General features: G+C 37.8%; 1 protein-coding gene across 1 annotated transcript in view; it reads right to left on the bottom strand.

Annotated features, from left to right (window-relative positions):
• Window positions 1–15237: 15237 nt before the first annotated feature.
• BMP5 (bone morphogenetic protein 5) overlaps window positions 15238–26710 on the bottom strand; it is a 54319-nt gene continuing 42846 nt past the window's right edge. The window contains exons 5-7 of the mRNA XM_009911652.2: window positions 22054–22130; window positions 19961–20071; window positions 15238–16261 (exon numbers count right to left, since the gene is read on the bottom strand). Of these exons, the coding sequence (XP_009909954.1) occupies window positions 16112–16261; window positions 19961–20071; window positions 22054–22130 (338 nt within the window). The 3' untranslated portion in view covers window positions 15238–16111. The remainder of the gene's footprint in view (window positions 16262–19960; window positions 20072–22053; window positions 22131–26710) is intronic.

The following is a 26710-nucleotide window of genomic DNA, read 5'->3' as shown; positions in this document are numbered from 1 at the left end:
GTTCTTCTTCCTGGATAGACCCTACAGGGTCTTCTGTGAGGCTTTATATCATAGTTGTCATTCGTTTATCAGTGTCCAAATGTTGTACACTGCAAATGTGTGTAAAACATTCTTAGAATTTCAAACAATAACAAATCAGAATGGGGGGAGGAGAAGAAAAGGCAACAGGAAAAAATAGAAGTCTCACAGCTGTGCAAGCTTAAGTAGCTCTATTAGCAGCAAATGCAGTCCATAAGTTACAGAAGAAGTTGTTTTAAGAAATACATTGTCAGTTTTCAAATCCAGTGCCAGGCTAATTAAAATGTTTGAAATCTTCCATTATCATGTACAAAGACCTCTGGACTGGTCTTCTGTAGAGGACCCATGCAAGGGGTTTTTTAGAAACCTGATTATTTTCTGCCTGAAGTGGAAGACAAAAGACCCCTAATATCTTTCCTTTTTTTCCAGGTGAGGAAGATTTTTCTGTAAAGCATATGCCTCAGTGTTTCATTCTGCTTTTCCCTTATTTTGACCACTGTGTCTCTTTTAGGCATTGATGTTTTTTCCCCCCCTAATCATATCAAAGATTGTCTAATTTCTGCTACATTCGAAAAATAATATTAAAATAAAAATTACAGGGAAATATGTATTTCAGTTAACTTTGTGATGCAATAAAGAGCAAGAATTTAAAGGAGAGCAAAAAAAAAAGAAAAGGTAAAGAAATATTTTTAACATTAACTTGTGAAATGCAATATCACAATGGTATCACAACCCATTATACAGTTACCCAATGGGAATATAAAAACCTTCAAAGTCAATTTAATGAGATCAAACATCAGGCAACCAGCACCAGAAGAAGGGGACACAGTCTCAAGCTGTGCCAGGGGAAGTTTAGGCTGGAGGTGAAGAGAAAGTTCTTCACTGAGAGAGTCATTAGTCATTGGAATGGGCTGCCCAGGGAGGTGGTGGAGTCACCATCCCTCGAGGTCTTCAAGAGGAGATTGGACGTGGCACTTGATGCCATGGTCTAGTCATGAGGTTTGTGGTGACAGGTTGGACTCGATGATCCTCGAGGTCTCCTCCAACCTTGGCGATACTGTGCTACTGTGATCATATGAATTTGTTTCAATATGACATGTGCGACTCAAAATGGAAAATGAACAGAATATTAATCAGTCTGAATAATTAATAAAAGAAAATATATTTTCTTTTAATTAAAAAATCACTAAGATTCAATCAGAAAATATCATCTCTAAATGCCCAATTATGTTGATTTTCTTTTTTTCTTTTTCCTTTACAGCTGTCTACTCTGTCATCAGTCTCCCCTGGTCTCTGCAGGAAACATGGACAGTTGAGTTGCTGCTGCTTTGTTCAGTACCACAACTCTTTCCACCTGGGAATAGCACTTCTCTCAGCAATCTTAGTTTAAAAGATCAGACTGAAATCAAGTGGGAAAATGGTCTGGATGGAAAAAAATTACATGGCCTGTAAACAAATGGCCATGTTCATTTGGATACTCTTTCTATACTCTGCAATTTGATAGGCCTGGATGGATCTGTTTTCTCTGGATGAAACAAAGATCTCATCCTTGCCAAATGCTCTTTTTCATCCTGGAGGTGGGTCTATCTCCTTCTGTCAGTCAAAACTACATTCATAATAATGAATAAAATTACCAAGGGTTCACCCTGAGGCTCAAAGGCTTGGCATGATGCATTTCCATAGCGCTAAATTCGCCCCACTCTCCCTATGCAACATGGCCCCACCCATTCTGCCCTTTAGGAACAGTCCCCTAGTCCATACCATCCCAGAACTGACAGAGTACTAAGTAGCATGAATCAAAACTCTGTCCAGAGAGAATATTAGCAATTATTAATCAGCAGTTTGGAGATGGACAACAGGACAGATAGAGAAACATGTCCTTGTTTAAGTTACAGTAGACACAGTGACTGAAATTGCCATTCGGTTCTGAGATATATTTCAAATATATAGATGCAACAAATAGACAAAGTTTTTGTAAACTTACAAAACATATCTGTTGTGCATGATTGCAGTATTTCTTAGTCACTGTCCTGGAACGAGCATTAGCAAGCCAGCTAAACCTGTTTAGCCACTGCCCTTTCTCCTCCTCCCCAGCTGCAGGGTCCAAGTTTGAGGTTGAGAAGCCAATAGGCAGGTGCCTTTGAGGCTGCCTGGAGGGGGTGGAAGCTGGACCCCGAGCCTCATGTTTCAGAGAGGCAACTGCACGTGTCAGAGGCTATGAGAGAAGGTATGTGCAGTTTTGCCTGCCAGACAATATTTTGAACTGATTGGTGGGATTTGACTAGCTAATGTGCCATTGGGCCGTTCAGTTTTCAAAAAGGAAATTTATAGGGGAAGATTGCAGAGCCCACATCTTCTCTCTCACTCATCTTCTCCCCCCCTGTTCGTTAATGGGATTCAAGGCAGTGACAAGCACCTACTTCATGCCCCTGTCTTTAGGGCAATTAGCTTCTTTTGTCCTAGCAGCATAGTGTTTAGATCTCCACGACAGCAGTGTGTCTCCCTCTCTCTCACTTCCTCTAATTTTGGATACTACCCTTTGGATTACAAATACAAACTCAGAGCATGGCTTCATTCAGCAAAGGTTTTGGTAGTTAACAGCTTGGTGGTTCGTGAGAAACTTATGCTAATTTACCTGGTTATTTCAGAGGTTTATAGCTTGTTTACCTGTTGTGAACCCGAGGAGGTCTGTCTCACCACCCAGGGCAGTATTGCTGTTTGTTCTGCGCTTATAAGAAGGTTCCAGTTTGTTCCTCTGTATTCCAAGTTCTGATGTTTCTAGATTGTTATTCCACCATTTATTAGCATCCTATCATGTGTAATTAACCTATCATCAACCAGGCAAACAAACCTGAATCAAATTGGCTTGGGAAAATAATACTTTATATTTAATAAATAATATTCATATTTTATCATATTTCTGGCTTATCAATTTGATCCAAAACTATATCAGCCACAGACAAGTCTTAAGCACTACAGACGAAAAAATATATGTCCTGCAGTCACATGAAAAACACAATTCTCACTGGCAATCACAGAACAGAACTAAAACTGACTATGCAAGATAAGGAGAAAAAGCTACTGCACTTTTGTTTGCTGAAATAGAGTTGTATAAGTGATTCTCTTCTGAAGTAAGATTCCCCAAAATAGTGAGCTGAATCTGATGAAAATTAGACCAGCTACTATGTGAGGGTCTCACATTACATTCACAAGAGAAATGCAGGAAGCTTTCTTGGTCTACATCTTTTTAACGTGTCTGTGAATGGGAGTCTTCACAGTGGCCACAAGGTTCAGACTGCAGATTACATATCCTGAAGCAACCAGGGAGTATCACATTCTGTATAAAACATTTTTCAGCTAAAACGGCAAGCAATGATACTTTCAAAAGCTTCTGAGGGACTTAAAAGTGTAAGTCAGTTTTCCATCCAGGATCCTGGTCTGTACAGACTGCAATCATCAAAAAGCTGAGAACCGTGACCCCAGTGGTTTACATATATCATTCTCCTAGAATGCTCAGGAAGAGTAAAGTTGCTGTCTCTAGGGTCCAGAAGCTGAATGAAGAACTGACTAAGCTAATGAGCAGATAGCGCTAAAGCAGTTTTGAAAGACTTGCCAGAGAAGAAGGCCCCATGTAGCTTGAATTCATGCCACAAATTCCTTTGTGAACTAATATTTTTGTAGTCTTAGGCACAAAATGCAGTACTGGTGGTAAAAGGTAACCATGTGAGTGTTTCCTTCTGCCTAAAAAGCTGAATGGAGACCAAGATGTGGTAATGTGGGGTTCAGAGCAGCTTGAGGGAATTATAGCCCACATCTCCCACGTGAGTTCTTCAGCCATTAAGGTAATGACCCTAATAATCATAAACATATTTTCTCTCCCACACAAAGATTTAAGTATGCTACTGAAAGAACAATTTCATGAGACAGTACTAAAACCATGTAATCCCAAAATATCACAAGCCACTTCATAATCCCTAGTTAAGGCATAGATGTCTGAGAATGATCAGTTGCATGCCATGTACCTAGTAAAGTAGAGATGAAAAGGAAGAGCTGCAATCCATGGGCAGAAGATGACAGTGGCTGCCCAGGCTGGGCAGGGTGCTCAGCTAGGTCACAGGAAGATCTAGCAGTGTCCACTTCAGTTCTTGAGTCATCTGCTACCACAGAGCCAATTCTGGATGTGTACTAGCTCATGTGATACAGTCAGGTGATCTGGCCTCCAAATAGGAGCCCAACTTAAACTGTTCATGTGCAAGTAAGAACAGAAGAAAAAGCAAAAATTCAAATCTTCCACAGTTTAAGTGACTGGAAACTTAACCTTCACAGCTCTTGGGGTGGAGAAAACATCTCAGTTCCTGGGTTTTTCATGTCATGTAATTCAGCATGCTCTGATGCTGGGTTTCTGCAGCAGTCTGAGGCAACTCATGGTTCCACCCACCCTTGGCTCCCACCCTTTCTATTACAGATCTGAGCATCTGACCTGCCTTTTTTCACATCCATTTTCTGTTGGATTTGTATGCTGCACTGACTCAGCACCAAGAGGGCCAAGCAAGCTTTGAAAGGGAGAGATTGAGATGCTGGCAAAGGGTGGGACCTTTGCACTCAGTTGTTAAGTCAGGTTATGCTTGCACACCAGCCCACTGAACCAGCCAAGCAAACAAGTAGAAACTATTGGGGTTTTGCTTTAAGTGCAATGTGTGTAAATACTAAACAAGTGTAGTCAGTCTTAGAGCTCTCAAGGGGAGGTACTTAAGCACTTTTAGGAACTTCACCAGGAGAATTTAGACTTTAGGCAACCTGAGGATTCGATGATGCCTACATTACCATTCTTTTGAATTTATACTGGGATGAAGATGGTTTTTGTAGAGGTTAAATAGTGTTTGGTTTACCTAGATCAGTTTGAGATTTCTAACTCCTGGTATCAAAGCTACTCTGGAAAATGTGATGATGTCTCTTAAGTTGCTTTGATAACTTTGAGAATTTTATACTTTGTATTTCCAAACTAGTCAATGATATTTTTTATATGCTGTAATAACTTCCATGTTTTACAAGTGACTCCTGCTACAGCATAATACTGAATTCCATGTTACATAGTACTCAGCTAGAGCTTTTTTAAAAAAATTGATTGCATTATGATTGCCACAAGTTCTCTCAGAGCAGTCTTTTCTTTTAACTATTATTACAGTGTCAGAAGAAGTGGCTGAAGTATATCTTTCTATGAACCTTTTAAACACTTGTATAAAGTCTTAAGCTTATTTTATTAACTTAGTCTCATACAATATTGCTTCCTGCTTAAGAAAAATTATAAATCCCCCCAATCTGTAATGCCTTATTCTCCATAAAGCACTTCCATCCAAACCTTGAGGACATTTCTCTCACTCTGTGATCGGACATGGGCATCCAGCAAAGCCAGCAGATTCTGCCATGCTCATACCTATTCTTCAGACATTTGTGAAGAAGTGCATGAAATGCAAGTACAACTTTCACAGCACAAATGTGGTGATGGATCATGCCTTTATGTATTTTCATGCATTTTAATTTATCATTAATCATACCTTCATGTGAATGTCTGAACCTTGAGATGTGAGAAAAATTCCAAATATTAGGAAAACACCCCAAAAAGCAAGAAAGAAGCCAACAAACATAAGAGGAGATAGTTCACCTTCTCAAATCTTTCAACAGCAGTAAAACAGAAAAAAAAAAATATATAGGAGCCAGAGGGAAAAAAGTTTATACTGGGATTCTAAACAGATTCCCATCACCTTGTAAAATCACTTATATTTAGTTGTTTATCAAATGAGTAAATTTAGCAATCACAGAAAACCAGAAACTTTTCAATTGCTGGTGCCACCCATGGGATTAAATCTGGGATTTTTGTGTTTTTCCATTTTTTATCTTTGAGGTATATTCTGGCTATTGGATGAATTCCAGATCCAGGGTTTCCTGTAGCAAAATGGACAGCTGCATTGCCACTCTGTGTATAATAACAGATGATGTTGCATTTCATAGAATCATAGAATAGCTTAAGTTGGAAAGGACTGTAGAGATCATCCCATTGTGGGCAGAGGTACCTCTCAAACAGACTCGGCTGCTCATGGCCTCATCCAGCCTGGTCCTAAACACCTCCAGAGAGGAGGCATCTACAACCTCTCAGGGCAACCTCTTCCAGAGTCCCACCAATTCCTCCATTCTATCCTCCTTTGAACTTTGTGCTGCAAAAAAACAACAAACAAAAAAACCACCACCAGTTTTCCCATAACTTTTCTCCCTACAAAGCTTATCTCGAAGAGCAATTTGATGAAAAGGGGAGGCAGATTGGTGGATCATGTCACAGAGAACTATGATAAGAAAAGGTACAGAGATATCCATGTGAAAAGTAGGTAGTTGAACAAAATTGCATGCAAGGTTGGCATCTGAACAGCTAGCATCAGGAGAGAGATGCTAAGAAATAAGAAGAGACTGGTCAGACAAAAAAAAAAAACAAAACCAAAACCCAAACCAACCAACCAAAAAACTATTTAAACAAACCTTAGTATGGAAGGTGGCCATTTTTTATTGCAAATTTGACAAGAAAGTGACCTAAGGTGTGGTAGCGCAACAGAGATGCACATTGGAGATTTTGGTGGAGGTTTCAAGTGCTCAGATATCAAGGGCATATGCATGATAGAGTCCCCGATGCAGATGTATTGAATATACATTATGGTTCACCAATGTAAACAGGGTTAGAGCCTGGAAAGTTAGGATGAAATTTAAGACAAAAGTTTTTCTCAGGGCACCTATGTTCTTCCTTAAAGCCTTTTGGTCCTTCAGGATGTTCTGAGTCTACCATTTGTTCTGCAGGAGATGAAACAAATATAGATAGCTAGAAATCAAAACAAGAACTAAATCCATCTGGGGATATTATCTCACCAATATTCTAATTGAATGCACAGTCTTCTTGCTCTGAGCTATTTTAAGACACTTCTCTACTTTCTCATGACCTTTTAGAGGAGGTTTGCATCCACCTTTTTTTTTGCCTGAATACAGATGGTAGCAGGGAGTATTCTGATCCAGTACCTTCACCATGATTTTGGAGACAAGCTTTCAGAGTGAAAAACTGTAGATGTGTGTGTAAGCCCTTCCATTTCTAGTGTCACTCAATAAATATCCCAGCAGATCTATGAAGTAAAGAATATGACTATAATTGCCTGTACTTCTGTCTGGCCTACTCACTCATAGATAACATCATCAGAGAAATAAAGATCAACATATGACAATGCATGTTTAGGCCTTTATTTCAGTTCTCTACTGTCCTACTCATTCCATGAGCATGAAAACCCCCATAAAGAATCTGCAGTGTAGCGAATCATCTCACTGTGTCACTAATTAAAGACAATTCATCTCAATTACAATGAGGCATCAGATCTGCACATAATATTCCTCAGACTTTTTCATGATATGTATAAAATTCAGGGAATGAGAAAATTAACATTTTGGAGACTGGAGAGAGTCACTGGAAGGGTATTAATAAAAAACATATAGCCTGAGTAAATAAGCTCCTTTATTCACAACTAAAGATGTTCTTTATGATGGAACAAACTATTAGCTTGAATTCAAGTGAGCACATTAGATAAAATTTAGAAGAGCCCAGATAAGTAACAGGGGTAATTTTCTAATGAGGAAATGTGTTTGATGCCATGTATATACAAATAATACATATGCACTTACATGACTATAGATGTATCTGAGTCCCTCATTATTACCAAGGTATTTATCTTCTCAATTCTCAGCTATCTCCAGATACACAATACCTATTTTTTCTAAGTTTTGTAGTGAATCAGTGACAGAAGCCGAGAAACAGTCCAGAACTTCTGAGGCCTCCTCTTTCTCTTGTACAAATGAAACACATGACTTTGTTTTTACAACCTTGAAACTATACCTTAAGTTTTAATAATTTAAATTAAGTGGACTGGATATGTGACTTCAAATATCAATTTACAGCCTTTCCAAAATTAATTGACTAAACAGTTATGATAATCAGCTGTTTCTGCCACTACTGTTTTTCCTTTAATGTCCAGATAAAAATGGGAAGACTCACGTACTTGAATATAGTTAAGGTAGATAAGATATGAAAAAATGGACTCTTCTAGTTGTTGTGCATAACAAAGCAAAGGTTAAATAAGGTAAAACTGGACTACATTTATGCTGTAGTAGACTTTTCAAAATATTTAGCATACAATCTTGACCTTTGAAGAGGTTGAGAAGACAAGTGCTGTCAAGTGGCTTTTACTCATACAAAACTGAGCCAGCACCAAAAATGTCAGCAGAATATTTTTTATTTCAATTTAATACTCTTGGCATTTTCATTGGAAATGCGAGTACATTTTAATACCAGGCTGCCAAAGCTAAGGAATTCTCAACTCTGCACGGATGATTTTACTGCTCAATATGTAGCACAGTTAACCACTTCTCTAAATTTGGAGCGCTATATGAAGGAGGGGAGCAGTCACCTTTTCACAAAATTAGAACACTCAGAGATGCAATAAACCAAAGATAAAAATACTCAGAAATACTTCTGGCAGGACAGAAGTCAGAAGATGGTGCTATTATAACAGAACTTCAGAGGCAGCTGGGACTCTACAGGAAACCAAAGCATACAAGTCAGGCTGAAGAGAAACTAAACTCCAAGTCCAAATTGAAAGCTGATTTCAATATAAGTTGATGCTCAGCATCTCACTGAATACATCTTACAGAAATGTACTCACTGAAAGGTCCTTTGATTGCACACTTTGGCTTGCTTGAACTGATCACATCAAAGGAGAAATGCACAGAAAATCATACACTTTAAATTACCATTCACAAATTTCTGCAAATTTATTCGAATCCTACCAGCTCACTTGATGGACTCTAAGAGGAAAATTGGAGGTTGTCCAGCTTTTCATAAACAGACTACTAAATTTTCTGCAATATCAAATGATTAAATTGTGACTGTGAAGGAGAAAAACCTGATATTGGTGGGAAAATGGACAAACAAAAATATAATGACCAAAACATTTGGTTGCATGCAAATGAGCAGAGTAATTACCCACATAGCAAGTGGGGGATTAGAAATTCATGAAATTAGAGTAGTCCACAGGAAGGCTAATTGTAATAATTGATATGAAGAGTGAGATGGATTCTGCAGGCTTTGGGCAATTATTGAAACTAGATTAGAGAGAAAAAGGCAGAATCATTAAGCAGAAAACACCACAGATGTGTTCAATTGTCTGACAGAGTTTTCTTTCTTGCTAGAAAAGCCATAGTGCAATTTTTGATATCTAGAATATAAAGAATGTACATTTATATTATGGAAGTCCAACTGGGGATAGGCATCCTCATCATGATCCAAGCATGTTAATGAAAGAGGTGGCAGTCCCTGGCTACATTTCTGTACCTTTCTGAAGGATATTATTCTATTGTGTGAATGTCTACTGGAGCAATTTGTTAAAAAAAAAAAAAAAAAAAAAAAAAAAAGAAAGAAAAAGGACAAAAGTCATATCTGTGACCTGAAACAGCTTGATTAGCCTGGCATTGCATGAACACTCAAGCAGACTCTCCTGGAAAGCTACAGTGCTTGGACATGCACATCACCTGATTCCTGCCCTGACAATCATTATTTGACTCATTTCTTACAGCATTTTCAACAGCAGAGGTCACTTAAGGGAAAAGTCAGAGGAGTGAGGGAAAAAAAATTGCAGGAAGCATTTTGCAATGATGCTTAGTTGTTCTAGAGTAAATCTGGGGGAGCACTGCTGCTTCTACTGCAGTGTGTGTTTACATCATGGGAAAAGAAGAGAATGGTAAAAGACTTAAAGACAGTCAGTGGAAATGGGGTGTAACATGATTGAAGAGAGGGGTCAAATTCTTTCCTGCCAAAAATGAGTAAACCTCTGTGAAAATGTCAGTGAAGCTTCACTCAGAAATGTCAGGAGAAATTTTAGCCAGTGTGGGAATTTCCCAATGAATATTTTTCTGTCGTTGAAACAGAGCCACATCTTTAAGCACTTCTCTGATTAAATGCAGGCATTTTCAGCAGGCTCCACCATGCAACGTTTTGTTCGACACCTCTCCTGTTTCCCTGACTTGGATACAAAGATGCAGAGCTCCCGGACAGCCGTTATGTCTGGACTGTGTCAGAGAAGGGAACCCTGCAGCTTCCAGGCTCCTTTCCACAAATATGTGAACTCACAGTCCACAGGCCTGCTGGCTCATTGTCAGGGTACATCGGCATCCCATGGCCACAGACCTTGCCAGGCTGATCAGGCTTCTGGCAGGTGTGGACACAGTCTGGGCTCCCCCTTCCCTGGTGGCCATTTCCACAACACTGGTGTGGGTTCTGCAGATCAGCAACAATATTTTTAAGAACTGTAAAAAAAAATGCAAAAAAAATGCTTTCATGATCCTTTTTAAAACTTCCAGTTGAACTCTGGGAATTTTCACATTCAGTTCAGTTCTGAAGCATGAAATTCCTTCCCTGGAATTTTAAGTCATGATCTTCACCCATTCTTTGTTGTGAATGGGTGAAAAGAAAGAATAAAAGGTTTTTTGCTTGCTTGTAAGAAGACGACATTTAATAATCAACCAGTTAATAGTATTCTGGAATCAGTAACACTCTTATTGCCTCCCTGCCTAATACACATAAGCAGAAAGAATCAGAAATATGTTTACTGGTATGAAATGGAACTGTTAATTTTTATAGATTTTGTATTTATAATATATCTGAAAATGAAAACCTGGCCCTTGAATATATGTCTTGAGGTAAACAATGTAGGTCCACCTAATTAACAACTCTTCAATTTTGAATGAATTAAAAGATTTCAAAAGATGAAACATAGTCTCGGTAATTTGCCTCCAAGTTTTTTACTAGCTACATCAATTCCATTTTTAAAGAGGAAACCAATTACAAAGTTTTGTTTCTTGTGAAATGTACGTTTCACAGAAAGGTTTTGTGGAGATCTGTGCACTTGCCTACATACCTTTCTCCACAAGAATTTGTGTCAAGATAGCAAATCAGAAAAAAACTAAATGAGTATGTTAAAAAAAAAAAGTAAACAAAAAGGTTTCTCAAAGAGTCGCATCCCAATTAAACAAGTAGCTGACTTGACAGGTTTTGTCTTTGTTCCATCCCTACAGCAGTCTATGAAAGAGCATTCCCTGTTGGGAGCTGTTAGTCTTGAATAATAAAACAGATAACATGCAGAGAAGGCTGAAAAAAGCCATTGCAGAGGTTAAGGGAGAAAAAATAATTCGGAAAAGGAATCCCAGTGGCCCGAGTAAAGGGGAAGGCACTTTCTTGTGGCAAGTTAATATGAGACAGCTAAGTAACCAAGAAAGTAATCACGCCTGAAAATCTTTGAAGTGTTTGATATATGTGTCGTGTTTCTCTACCATTTTTTGTTCAACTTTTGTTCTCTGTGCAGTTGAGTTAGCTACAGGTTTGCGCCTGGAATTCTTTGTGAAAGAATTTCTGAGGGGCTGAGATGCCAGAAGAAGCTCCCTCCAAGTTTTCTCCTCACAATTTAATCAAAGATCTTTCTAATTTTTACAAAGGTTTCTGCTCCAAGTAAGAGACCCAGAAGTGACCAGGACAAGTTACACAGAGAAAAATCCTGCTCCCATATCTCTGCTTCAGCATTATTATCCGAGTTGTTCCCTAGAAAATGTGTTTCTTTCATATCTCCAGCCATCTGCTCTGAGATCCTGTGGTACAGAGATCTTAACACAGTCTCAGTCTTAACACATTGCTGAACTTCCCGCTGAGCAGGAGGAAGATGTAAGGAAGAAAAGTCAGGGATGTATCACTGCCTTCAACTCTACTGGTGCAGATTTATGACAGTGCTGAAAAGGTGCTCCAGGATCTGCTTCAAGGAGATCTTGGTCAGTTTCCAACAAAGCTTTAAAATATGATAGCCTTCACATAGAAAAGATGTGGTCCGCATCCTGCATGTGCTCCAATTTTACTGATTACTGTCCATATTTCCGCAGTCATGAAACTAGAAAAGTACTTGGTAAATGCACGTCATCCATTAAAGTTATGAGCTGCAGGGACAGGGCTGTCGAGTGTATGCATCACATAACCAGAGTGTGGAATAAGGATTAAAGCACTGGGATCCTGGAGATTTGTTTGTCTTTGCTCTACTGCCTCTCATCTGCTCTTCTTCCAAACAAGTCTCTTCACTTCTCTGTACCTGTAAAGTAGCAATACTAACAACACATACTTCTTTTGTAAAGCATTAGCATCTGCTAAGGCAATGAAAATATCTTCATTCATATTAATAATAACTGATGGTGCCCATCTGGAAAGAAAAAAAGTTCAGGAACAGAACAGAAAGTATTTAGTTGGAAATATAGCAGTCGGGAAAAGTGTCTGTGTCATGTGTTGCAAATATGGAAAACAGTATACAAAAGACCCATTTAATTCACATGAGATTCCCAGTCCCTCATGTACCACGTTTGGCACTGATTTAGTTGAATTAAGATGGCAAGAAAACCTCCTCTTGCTGCTTTTTGTTAGATTTTTAGTTTAGCTTTCTTTTGTTTTTAATCAAGTTCTTGCTCAAGCCATGTGAGTAAGAATTGAGCAACACATTGTAAATCACAGTTTGCAAGTTCTGTGACTGTAGATGAGATAGTAAAAGATAATGCTATATAATTCACATGTGGCTTGTTCGTCATTCAGGCACCACATGCCAGATTCTTCCTATGTACAGCTGAATGTACGAGCAGCAAAGTTAGTAGAGATTGCAAAGAGCAACATTTTAAAGTCCTGGTTATTAGAAGCCTTTGGTTATTGCTGAATCAATTCAGAATCTTAGAAGGACAAACCCAAGTCAGTTTCTTAACCATCTTTGAGTCAAAGTCATTTACCATGAAGCTGTTCCAAAAGCAAAGCTGATAAAAAGAAAATCCCAGAAAAATGATGCAATCAGCAATCAAACTTTTTCCAAGTAAATGGAAGAGAAAATTATATTCTACGATGGAAGTGTCTGACATCCCATCATGATAACAAAAAATGTCTCAAAGCTTTGCATCCCAGTTAAAAAATCCCAGTAAAACTTTTTTCAACAATGTAACACTATTTTAAAGGTACCAGGGATTGTCATTGACTACAGTTGGTCAGACAAGGTCTGTAACTGAGACGTCCAAAACCTACTTTGTAGTCTTTGGAGAAAATATAGCAGAATTGCAATCCAAAAGAGCAATTTATGTTGTCCCTAAGGAAAGTCTCAGTTTGAGTTTCTACAGTATAGATGCTACTCACAGCAATTTCATATATACCATTTAATAAAATGACACCCTAGATTGACTGAAAATTGACTCCTATCACAATATAAAGACTACCTACAATTCCATAATCCTGTACCTGCCAGTGTGCAAAATAAACAGCTGTGCATTCCTGTGCAGTTATAAGGACTGGTTTCTTATTCCTGGAGGTACCTGAGCTCCTTATATTGCTCCATTTATATTGCCTACCAAATCACACAACACAAATGCATATCTGCCTAAAAGTCTAAACAGGCCACTGCAAAAATACAATTCATGAGGTTGTAAAGAACATCAGTCAGGACAACCTTTCAGACAGAAACACAACAGAATAAGGAATGATCATCCTTTTTATTTGAATACATGAGTGTTGATTAGATATATTACCATGTTGTCAGCTACCAGATGGTTTTCTATGTATTTGATTTTGAGCTTGATCTTGTATCAGCATAGTCCTAATGCAATCCAAACGCGTGTTTTTTGGCTATCAGCAAGTGTCTCCCACTCTTGCTCTGTCATTAATGAATTTGTAACTATTTGCCATATATGAGTATATAAATATATGAAGTCATTGTCGTGCATCTCAAAAGCAAAATCACAGAAGAAAGTAGTATTTCAAGTTTATTGTGTCTCAAAATATAGAAATATATTCCAACAGCATATTTTAAAGAATAATATAATAATAATCTTCAATGTCTTATTCTCAAAATGCTACACCATTATTTAAAAATATATTACTTAATGTACCGAAAATTCAATTTCCATCAAATTCCATTTAGAACAAACTGATTTCAGAAAAGGATATCCACTTACCCAATTTATACAGAAACCAGTGAATTTCCTGAAGACAACCCAGGAATTTACTTACTCCAGAATGGCAATTCTGTTGAAAACACTAAATTTTACCATATATCCTCGTGCATGGACTGCCCATAAACATAGATACGTAGGTAATAGCAGTATAAAATGGAGATGGAATTGGAAAATTGAACTATTGTATTAAGAGGAAAGAGTTCCCCAAACTGAAATCAGAACTCTTAATTTAAAAAAAAAAAAAAAAAAAAGAAAAAAGTGAGTGTACACATAAAGAGGCATTTATTTATTTATTACTCCAATAGCAGGATAAAATAAATTAGTTTCTGAAAACAAACAAAACAAAACCAACCAAAAAAAAAACCAAACAGTTGCACATTCACATGCATGTACAGAGTCATATGTACATGTTGATTTTATCAGTCTGTAATAATCTGAGTTTTTTGATATATGCTTTAAATAACCAGAGAAGTCAGAGTTTACATGAATAGGTTATCTAAGGAGAAATGGATGCCTCCTGTTCATTTTTTAACAGCTCTTTGAGAACTATTTAAATGAACCCTTTTTAATCAAGGTAATTTATGATAAAAGCATATATATTATAGTTAGCCATGTAATAAAGAGAAAACAGAGTTTCTGTTTTCCCATTATCATAACACTAAAACAAAGGAGTGTCCAAAAATATTAAATGTGGTTGATTGAAAATAAGCATATGGGTGGCTGCGGTGGGAATGATAATCTGCGATTAATTGTGCAATTCTCAACCACAGGATTTAATTTATTATTTGTATGGATTTAAGAATTTTCTATGTTACAATAGTTGATGCTAAAAAAGGGAAATATATCCCACCTTACATCTTATGATTTAAACCAAACTCCACTTGACAGAAAAGCAGATGTATTGAAAGAAGACTGCAAAATACCCAATGGCTCATTATGAAAGGTGATTTTTCAACTTTGCCTGAAAACAGCCACCATCAGGGACAAGATATCCAATTAAACAGATAACAACTTCTGCATTCCCCGTGTCTCCCCTTGCACGCTCTGAAAACACATACAAAAATGGGAGCTGAATAAAGCAAAGCCTTTCCATACCCTATCTTCTGTATATTTTGTGTGTATAGTAGCTCCTGTATATAATGGGAAGGCTTGCGTGGGTTTCTTTGTTTGATTTTACCTTGTGCTGTAATTGTTAAGACATTTTCTGGAGCAATATAGTGGATAATAAACTGATGTGGTTTGAGGTAAGAATGTTGTAGTTCAATTTTTAGTCTTAACTTGGAAAGTCACAGATAGAGGCAAGAGTCTGTCTGCACAGAATTCCCAAAGCTTTGAGCCTTTTGCAAACTGCAGCCCACAAGCCAAGAAGTAACATACTCCTCCAGTTACACTCATCTTGTTAAAGAAAATAGAACAATTATGTGCAATCTTTTCACCTCTATTTTCTATCTACTATTTATTTACTTAAGCACTGTTCAACGTTTCACTTTTTCTAATGGAGCAGAACATCTGAAAGAAAAAATATGTTTAGACAAGCAGTTTTGTTTAGTTTTTTTTTCTGTGCCTTTCTCTAAGTAAATACCCCACCACAGTTTTCATTGGCACAATGTGACCAAATTTTTAGTTCCTTTAACAATACAAAGCAGTTACAGAAGTTCTGGAGTTTCTACCTTTAAAAATTTCTCTACAAAGACTGTACTTTAAAATATTGAAGTGGAATGAAATGGATTCCATTATGGTCAATTGGAAAATTAGTGAATTTCTACTGCATAGTGAAGTGACCCATAAAATAAATGGGTTTGGAATTTTGTTCATACAAAAGAAATGATATACTTTTAAATAAATAAAAGCTACTATATACATTATACTGTACATTTAAATGAGAGATGACATGAAATGGAATAAATTTAGGATTGCCTTTTCATCAGCAAGTCTCATATCTTGACTTTATTACAACTCTGAATAAAACCCTGTGCTTTAGATTAACTTATTTTTTATTTTAGTGGCAGCCACATGAACGCACCACCATATTTCTGTATTTTTTTAAAATGACATTGGAACTGTCATCAAAGTAGAGCACGGAGATTGCGTTCAGTTTTGTTGGTGCACAGCATGGCTTTGGTACATGATCAGGGAACATCAAGTGAACCTGAAAGACAGATAAATACATAGCTCATATATCAAACAGAGAGGTACAAGGACAACATCAGTGCAAAACATGTCTTTGCAATTCAGAGAGTGCTGTGGTCACAGATTTTCCTCAGTTAGCAACTTTAAAGCACAGCTTACCTCCAGAACATTGCTCTGATTTCAATTGCATGGGTAGAATTATACAATAATAGCAGATGGAGAGATAAATGAGGAAGGCCAGCCAAGATGGAAAGCTGAGTTTCACATGAAATTTAGAAAAGGGTTGGAGTCAGGCGGCTGCTCAGGAAAACACTTAAACGTATTGTTAGTACCAGCTGTGCTGAGGACAGTGCTTAACATGAAGCACAGGCTCAAGTCCCAGGTCTCTTGGGGCTCCCAACACATGCTGAAATGCTTTCCTCGGTCAAGGTCTCAGAGTGGAGTACAGTCTGTTGCAGACAGCAAAGGTTGCACAGGCAAAGGCTCATACTGAAATTGGTTTCAGCCTATGAAACAGTAAGGCATGGGTTCTCAGACGGCACAAGTGCATTAGGTCTTATCACACAATCTGACGTACTTCCACTGAAGGAAATATTAATTCATAAGGTGGATGCCAGCTGGACAGAAGGTTTGGGGAAAGGACTGAGGCAGAGAAGGCTTTGTGTTCACAAGACTGAAATATATCAATGAAAGGTTAAATAGAAAGAAAAGAGTTTTGAACAGTATCCCAGAATGAACAAGATCTAGTGGAAATATCTGAAAATGGGGGAAATAAAAGTTCTTTGTACTTGAAGGAAGGCTGAATGCAATGTTCTACACATGCTGAAGACTTGGAAACTGGGGAGGTCAGAAAAGAGGGAGTTGTAATAAAGAGGGCAAAAGATTATTAAGGGATGGATGAAGACTTCAGCAGTAATAGGTTTCATTTGTGCGTTAAGTCTTTGTAAATAAGTTAGAGCCATCTGTCTTACAGTGATATAAGCCCAGAGCTTTTGCCAGACAGCAGAGAACAGTCTACCAGGAAACAATTTTTACATAACTGTTACCATGAGATGGTTTTTTGAAATAAGTAATAATAAATCCTGAAGTAGCAGTTTAGTAAGAGTTTAAACACACATTTAAAAACAGTTTAACAAATGGATAGCAAAGCACTGGAGAAAAGAATGACTGTGCTTTGTCTAGGCAGATGTTTGCTCTGCTGTAATGCTTGGTCTCACCAGCCCCTGCCACTCTGCCTGGAAGCAACATGGTCCTGCAAGCCCCACATGACAGCAACGCCCACAGCCTTTTCAAGAGTGAGCCTGGAAGCCAGTATGATTCAACATACTGATCCACTGACTTGTATGTCCAGGAGGTTAATGCCAGTCCAGCACCTGTTCTGAGTGTGACCCAAAGTGAGAGAGAAGAAAAAAACCTTACATAAGGGGTGTTGGACCAGGTGACATGCAAAGGTCCCTTACAAATCAAAGCCATCAATGATTCTGTAATTCTATGATAATTCATTACATGCAGTCTGTCTTGTATTTAGATACATCTCTGTTTTCTGTCTGCCTAAGTGCAATCTAAGAAAAAGAAGAGGCAGTGAGGCACTGGCCCAGCATTCCTCCTATTGTTGTTGCAAAAGGGAAAAAAAAAAAGCCAGTAAAATTTGGAGGGGTACCAAGGAACAATCACTTCCCAACCCAAAGAGTGGGCTTTTTGAGAATGTTGTAATCAGTATGGCTGGGAGATTATTACATTTGAGTTAGGGTGTGGTGTATGAATAATTGTTCAACAAGCCATCTCCATGTGCACACCTTGTGTAAATCTCAATTTTGTATAATTTAAACCAGAAAGCATTCAACTACTGTTATCTCATCTAATTTATGTGCAGTTAAAATTTAATTAGCTTCATGATTTTTTTGGCTGCACAACTGAATGCATGTACAGTACATGCAGAGGGAGATACACAATTCCAAAAAGGCCGTAAAAAGGAGGGGAAATTTACGTATCCAATATATAAAACAGGAAAAACTACACAAATTTCTTAACATTGGGAAATTAGCCACTTTTGGAAAGGGCCACTTCTAATTTAATAGTCCATAATTGCAGTAGGGAACTCTAACTTGGGGATCTCACTGATATTGGCAACTTTTCTGGACAGCGTTCACATAATGTTAAACTATTGCTTGCTGACCTGTTTCTTTTTCCAAGTCAGAACTGCCTATGTGCTGTTCTTGATCATCTCCTAGGCACTTTGCTATATTCCTTACCAACTGACAGTTGCTGTTCACTTTCACCTGAACTCCTTACCACAGTCCTATTTATTTTCAGCCTCTGACATTTACCCATCTTTTTGTAAATCTTGCTGACTTGCATTCTGGTGTAGAAGAACGATTCTTCATTGATGGCTGGACTTTGAAGATGCATGAATGAGAAGTTGAATGGAAAGGAATAGTTCTCAGCACATTGCTGAGGTTTTAAAAATGTCCCTCTCCTAGAAATACTTGACAACTTTTACAAGCATAATTTGAAATAATCAAACTTTGTTTCTGGGTGGTGTTTTGGGGGTTGTTTTGTTTTGTTTCGTTTTGTTTTGTTTTGTTTTGTTTTGTTTTATGAGAGGTTTTGTTTGGAAGGGTGTCCTTCCAGGACGGTAGTAAGCTACACACATTTCTGGAGGGTAAAAGATTTTTCAGGCCCAGATTTTTTGTCAAAGTCAAAGAAAAAGCTCAACGTCCCTGGACAGACTCATCAGCACAGTGTGATGATCAGGACACCTCCCTGTCACCAGTTTAAATCAGGAGGAACTTTAAATTCATGGTTCTTTAATTGCAGTAAAGTATCTTGACCTTTCCAGAAGCTAATAAGTTATGGCAACTCTTTCCTGTTCTGAATTTTCACTCCCACTCCCTCCTTGTGCATTAAGTCTCATTCCTCTGCTTTTTAATCCTTACTGATGCTGTTCAGAGCCAATTCTTCAGCTGGCATGGGTGAAAAATCATGAGCAGATATTGGACTAATGGCATCACATTTAGGCATAGTCTAAAGGTCTTAATTTCTGTAGCTGAATGATGCTGGAGTAGAGGAGGCCTCGCCAGCCCCTTCAACTAAGATCATCTTTTTGGCTGCTATAGTTGATGCACAAGACTAACATAAAAATTAGCAGAGGCAGAAAACTGGCTGCAAATCCCCTTTTGCATGTACCAGGCAGAGTTAACAGATCCAAATACACTTATTTATAAATTGCATGTTAGCCAAGAATGACTGAACACAACTTCTTACATGCAAATGCATCTACTTGCAAAGCTTCATGTTAAATTCCTTTTTAAGTATCCCTGCCAACATCTGACAACAGAGGTCCACAGAGTGGCCAACTGTCAAAATTTCTGGAAGGTATAGTATGGAGATGTTAACAAAGTTCAAATAAGGTGCAAAAAAAGCTCTTGGAAGTGGGACTAGAGGGCCTCTTTGGTTCTTGTCTACACAATTCTCCAGGAAATATGACACAATCTTCTCACGTATTAAAGAGAAATTAAAGAGAAATCTACCACACAGGCCACTCTGGACAGTTCTTCCTCTCTCCAGCATAATCATCAAAGCACATCTTTGAAATGGGTCATCATTTACCCATAAATAATTGAAATTCAATAGTAGTGTATAGAGAGGAAGAGACAGCTGCTGTGCCAAAACACTTACAACTGCAAAACAGGCAACTACAACATAGGCAGAGGCATACCAGAGTCTGAACAATGGCATGGTTTGTTGCATTCATGTGGGCATTGAGAGGGAAAGAACACTCTCCATCGCAGTAAAACGCAGCATAGCCCTCCGGTGCAATAATCCAGTCCTAAAACAAGAATAAATAAACCCACTCACTTTTTTTTTCTTTTTCTTGTCTTTTTTTTTTTTTTCTCAGAGAATTTAAAACTGTATTAAATTAATATTTGTCCAATGATAAATGAATTTCAGAATGTGGCGTGCTAAATTAGATCTTTTGCCCCAAATAAACAAACAGAAAAGTATTTGCTTTGTTCATGAAAAACTCAGATGAAGATTAAATTAAGTTTAGAAATCTGTACTTAATACCAACTAATGAGGCTGTAAAGGGTCTAAATACCTTTGCCAGAAGACTTTTCTTTGCAGATCAAAAATCTTGGGTTCAAAAAAAGTAATTAAAATTAATCCTCTTTCTTCTGGGTACTCAGTACCATTAATTGTACTATTGCATGAGACGGAGGGTTGCTTGACATTACCAGTTGGAATGTCACTGAATCATGCATTTTGAGTATTTCTAGCAACATTGCATGAGGAAAAGACCACAAGAGGGGAAATATTTTTAAATGTTAATGAAAGCTATGTGTTTAGTTTGATGAATTCCTCTTTTGCCAGACAAAGGTAATGGAAGTGTTGTGGGAAGGACAGAGTATCAAGAACTTAATTTGTGGGTTTTGTTTCTTTTTTTAAATCTCACTTCACCCTGCATTTCACTGATCAGATATTGTACAGTGTAGTTTTGGTTTTCCAACTGAAATTTTGAAGTCTCCAAGTATTTTTCCTAAAGAAAAAGGAAAAAAATTCTTTTCTCTATGGCTGCTTTGAATGACTGATCTGAGAGTCTCACACATCACAGGGTTTATCAGAATTCACTGTTTATAAAAATGAAAAATCTGTTGATACCTGAAAAAAATTCTGTGCTCTACAGAGAGACAATGGTTCACTTGTTCAGCAGACTGAGTTCAGGTCAGTACCACAAGCCTGCTCTGTGGCTGTGGACAGGGTTATTATGCTCTACAGACTTGGGAAAACAGTCTCTGCCTGAGTCTTTGGGCTACTGTGAGGATAAATATACTACAAAGTATCAGGCAGAGCCATAAGGCCAAATGAGAATCTGAGGTAGATATGTGAAGTATGGGCTGTCACTAAAGAGACAGCACACTCCTTCTTTTAGACTTATTCTGTTCATTCTGTTGTTTTAAAGTAATTGAGAGAAACATGAAATGTCCAGACAGCCACCTCTGAGGTCTTAACTCCATATGCAGTATGTGTAGGTTATAAGTTGTTGATGGCCTTCTTGTTCTTGCTTTATAGAGAGCTCCTTATTTACTAGATGGGGGAACCACCAGCACCAAAACAGCTAGACTGATCTTATATTGCTCTACCTCTTTGCTGCTGACAATTACTACAAATACTTACTTTTTTTTTTACTTTTTTTTTTTTGCTGCTGTATGGCAGGATGAGTTTTTCCCAGAAATTATATAAACTTAGCATGGTGTTATGAAGACCACTGAACAGTGATCCAAGCTCTAGTTCCCTACAGATCCTACTCCAGTGAAATCACTCTGACCTGGAATAGACTGCACTGAACCCGGGAAAATTCAAATGTTCCATTGCTTGCTGTGGGGATTTTGGTTTTGTTTACCACAGATCTATTAATATCTTGAGTAGCAGTTCAGATTTATCTGTATGTGAACTAATCCAGATCTTAAAGCCATTAATGAATGCAAACTCTTTCAGAGAACAGCAGCCAAAAAAGGTAAATTGTCGGTGACATGGATTTGTTACAAAATGCATTTAGAGAATTTCTCTCTCATTGGTAAAATGCCAATTACCATGAAGAAAACAGACTGTAAATAATGGGGTGCTGTAAAACAAACTGTCCCAATTTGAACAGAAAGGAAACACCATTTGATGGGGTGCTTGGTACCGTGGGTTAGTTGCTTGGGTGGTGTTGGATTGCTTGATGGGTTGGACACGATGATCTTGAAGGTCTCTTCCAACCTGGTTTATTCTATGTATTCTATGTATTCTATGTATTTATGACTTTCATACCTGCCATCCTAAGTCTCGGAAGCTCACATAAAGTTCATGTTTCTTACAGGCTTGCTTTTGCTCGCTTGTATTATAATCTACAGAAAGAAAATAACAACAATAGATCAGATCACACAAGATTTAGCTGTTTTTGAGCTCATCACCAAACTGTGCAAAGGAAAGGGACAAGCATACTTTCAGTTATATTTCTAGGGATTTAAAAAGGCAATGTAAAATTGGAAATGCAGAATCAGCAGTGTTGGCCTGATATGATTTGTACGCATGGACAAAACAATGCACAAAGCATTAAAGGAAAGAGGTTTAGAGGTTGCCTGGTTGCTGGCTAGCTAGATAACAACTCAGATAATATGAACACAGTTGATCAAAGCACAAGTGAGAACCTGATCCAAGATATGAGGAAGTCTCCTGTATGTTTAATTTCCAGATAGTAAGAAAGTGGCCTAATTCAAAAGAAATATTGACAATTATAAAAATCTTATTGAAACAACAGAATTTCCATATGTCTGTTATTTAAATATTGGGACATTTCATACCTACTTTTTAACACTATTTTCTGGAAATATTCACCACTTGATGATATTTAGTTGTTAATACTAATGTAAACAAGTAGATTAACTGATGCCTGAATGTTCCTGTACTGTCAGTGATGTGTCAGGCTAGGACACAAAGAACCTTCCATACATCCTTCTCCAGAACACTTAATCCTGGAGAAAATCTGGTACTTTTTGCTTACTGCCTCTGAGAAACAGGAAAAGAAGGGAACAGAGTCATGCCTTCACCACATTAGCACTCCAGAGTTGGTTTATAGTGCTATTTAAGTGACACCATCAGTGAGGCATGCAATAGAGCAGGGATAACAGGCTGTCTCCTCTGGTTCCCTTTCAAGAATGCTTAAAGTAGCTTTTTTTTTTTCACCAAAAAAAACAATTGTGGAAAAATACCAAACCAAACCAAACCAAAGCAAAACCACAATGGTGGAAATTCACAGTAACAAAAAAAAATCCCTTAAAAACATGGAAAACACTGAAAAAGAAAGAAAACATTCATTTTTTTAGGATTTTTTTTTTTTATCATTAAACATCTTGAGGATGGGATGGGAAGGTCTCTATTGAAAAATTCCTAGAAAGTTGAGAGGCCTTTTTGACATAAAATGAAAGGAGAGGAGTTCTACAGTTTGTGAGATAACCCACTGTAGTGCTTCATCTGCAAAAAACTCTTCCAAACAGCTGACCTAAAAGAACTTTTCTGCAAATTTACCAACTGTTCTGATCTGCTCTATCATTCTTTCTCTGGGTTCTCTTCAGATTCGTTCTGTCTTTCTGTAGATGTGACAGCCAAAATTGAGTACAGTGCCAAAAAGTAAAATAATTATTTCCTATGATATCCAGATTATTTGCTAGCAGTAGATTCCAGAACGGGAGCTTTGTAGCAAAACCACACTATCAAATGATTAGCTTCAGAGCCCTTTTTATATACTCCTGCCTCGTTGTCATAGGATTATGTTGTAGATTAGGTCCACTCTCATATGCAGGTCAAGCAAATATGTCATAAAACCATTGTGGCTGAGTAGGAAACTTGACTGAGCTCAAATTCAAACAAGACATAGATGTAATGCGGAACTGGGATGATGTACACAGAAATAACATAAACATAGTGCCTGGGCATTCTTTGTCTTGTTTTTGACTGGTAAGATTCATCCTGGGGACTCCCACGTTCCTGAGCCTAGTGAAGCTGAACCCACAGTAAAAGAATTTGAAGATATATGAGTCCATGTGAGCATAAGGAATGAATTTCAGGGTGGGGAATGAGCTGACCAACATTATTGTGAAGTCGCTTCCTGCTGGGTTTTGAGTATTCATAGTGACTGGATGATATTTCTGATGAGTCAAAAATGGAAAATGTCACACCCGTCTTCAAGAAGGGCAATCAGCTTAACTTCAGTTTCTGGGAAGTCTGTGGAGCAAATTGTCCTAGAAGCTATGTCCAGGCACATGAATTACATATTTGGGAACAGTGAGCAAAAAGTTACTAGTTCAAACTGTGCCTAACCAACCTGATCATTTTCTGTGATGAGCTCACTAGCTTTGCAGGCTCTTGAAGAGCACTGAGTGTTGTTCACTTTGCTTGTAGGAAAGTTTTTAATATAGACTCCCATAGTATTCTTAAAGCCAAACTGGTCAGATATGGTTTAGATAGGTAAAGGTAAAGGATAGGTAAAGGATACAATGGATGGGCTACCGTGAAAAAAAAAGGGTTGTGATCAGTGGTACAAGTCCATCTGGAAGCTGGTTATTAGGGATGTCCCTAAAGGATCAATACTGGTGCCAACAGTGATTAATATCTTTGTTAACAACCTGGACTATAGAACAGAGCATGCTCTCTGCAAGCTCACAGACTATACCAGATCTGGGAGGAGTGATCAGTCGGTCAAATTACCAATAAAATGTTGGATTGATTCAGATCCAGATGAGACTCAATGAGATGTCAGTCAAAATACCCATCCAAATTTTAATCTTATTAGTAATGTAGACTTTGGATGTGATTTTTACTTTCTTTTTTTTTTTCTTTTTTTTTTTTTTCTTTTGTAAACAGGCTGCATACCTACTTTCTGTTTAATATGCCTGAGCCCCATCTCCTGAAACTCTTTCAAAAGCTATGCACAAATCAAGATATAGCCATTTGCAGTACTAAATAACTTGTTCTAGTACCGCCAGGGATCTTAACTTGAACAATATTTTTAAAAAATAATCAGTTGGAAGGGAAGAACTGAGTTGCCCAGTGGGCCTTTCTTGTTGCCATGCTGAGAATACAGTAAAAGGTAATTGTGAGGTGCAAGAAATTAGAAAATAAGGCGGCAAAGGACAAAATGCAAGACACAATAGGAAGGTGGGGGAAAAAAAACAACAAAAAAACAAGGGAAAAAAAAAAGAAACAGAAGAGGAAGAAGAAAAATCAAGGAGAAAAGGAAAGCATGACTGTAGTGAAGTAAAAAATGATGTGTAGAGAGAAGTGTAATCAAACTCTGGTGTATAAATGATAACTATCTGAGTTTGGGTGCATAACATCTGGCTGTATAGATGAGCATTTTTCACTGTTAATATCTCACTTAGATGGTGTAGAAACAAGATTATGGAACAAGGCTGGAAACTGAAGATCTACATTAGACAGAGAGATTTGTCCATCACTGTGTCATTTACATCAACAGTGTCTCACATCAGGGAGTGAATGAGAATTGAATATGGCCTGTTGACAGTCCACCATGTGGAAGATGAAGGGTAGAACATTTTGGGGGTTTCTGTGGTTTAAATATGGAGAGATGAATTATACTCCTAAAGTGCTGCTCATTATCAGAAGCTGTAGAGAACTAAGAGAATCAGCTTTCTTGCACAAGTCTGCAGGGATGTAATCTATCCTTCAGTTCCTGGGGCTGGTGAATAGGAGGAAAAGGGAGTAGTTTTTTCCTGATAACCACACTCCCCATGGAAGAATTGTGTTCTTCAAAGATGCAATGACCTGGGTAGTAAAAATGTCTTCTCCCCTCCACATGTTTTTGCACACTGGAGCATCTGGCTGGAATTTGCATGTTGCCTTTGCCATCAGTGTGCTCATCTACATATTTTAATGAATATTGTTCCAACAGTTATTAAAACAGAAAGGATTTGGAATCACAGTGTGAAAAGTCTCATCACTGATCATTAATGGCAGGAGGGTTTGTATTTGCAATATGAGAAATGCTATTGCAAACTGCATGGCAACAACATAGAAGCTCATTTTTTTTGTGGTGCAGGAGCTGCTCCTCCACAGAGTTTTGCTACAGAAGATGTTGCTCTATGAGGTTGTGTGGTTACTTACGTGCTTTCAGCTTCACCACTAGTTCCAGTGTGCCTGTATCCTGCTGCCTCCACCTCCAGTCAGGGTTCAATGTCCCTGCCTTTGATGCAACTGCACGTGCAATTGCTCCATAACTTGATTTTATTTTAATACTACATTTTTCTTGAAAGCAAATGTTTTTCAACAGAGATCTGTCATATCAACATATACAGTGATGTACCTCTATGCATATTCAGACCAGGGGCTTAAAGAGTTTAGGAGAAAATTTGTTTAATAATGCACATTTTACTACAGATGCTCTGATTTTTCTCGTTTTACATTTCTGGAGCATGGCTGGATGCATAGATGAGGCTGACCAGTGTTTTGAGACACACAGAGCTCTTCCTGAGGTGACTGTCATACAAATGCAACTTGCTGGCATGTGTTAGAGTTGAGTTTTCGCAGGGGAGTTTGTGTTCTGCAATAACCAAGAAGCTTAACAAATCTCTTCAGTTCTCATTTCCTTGTCAGCTAGAACCATAAGATTCAATCTGAAAGCGTGACATTCATATTTAGGTATCTTGTATATACCATGTACTCAGATGATTTTCCCTTCTCTCAAAATAATGATTCTCAAAATATGTAGATACTTTCCAAGAAATGTGAAAAATCTTTCTGTGATATTCTTTGTGCTGAATGTTACTTACCCTTGAGATAAGAGATTGTGTTTTGGATTTAATGCAGTTGCACAGATCATAGTTGAGTGTATTTAAAACAGAAACAAAATCAATCAAACAAACAAAACACACACACAAAAAAACCCCTCATGCCATGTCATTCCATTCAA

This window comes from Dryobates pubescens, chromosome 3 (assembly GCF_014839835.1).
Source record: "Dryobates pubescens isolate bDryPub1 chromosome 3, bDryPub1.pri, whole genome shotgun sequence".
Classification (NCBI taxonomy): Eukaryota; Metazoa; Chordata; class Aves; order Piciformes; family Picidae; genus Dryobates; species Dryobates pubescens.
Note: the sequence above shows the minus strand (reverse complement) of the source record. Positions and strands in the feature narration are given on the sequence as shown.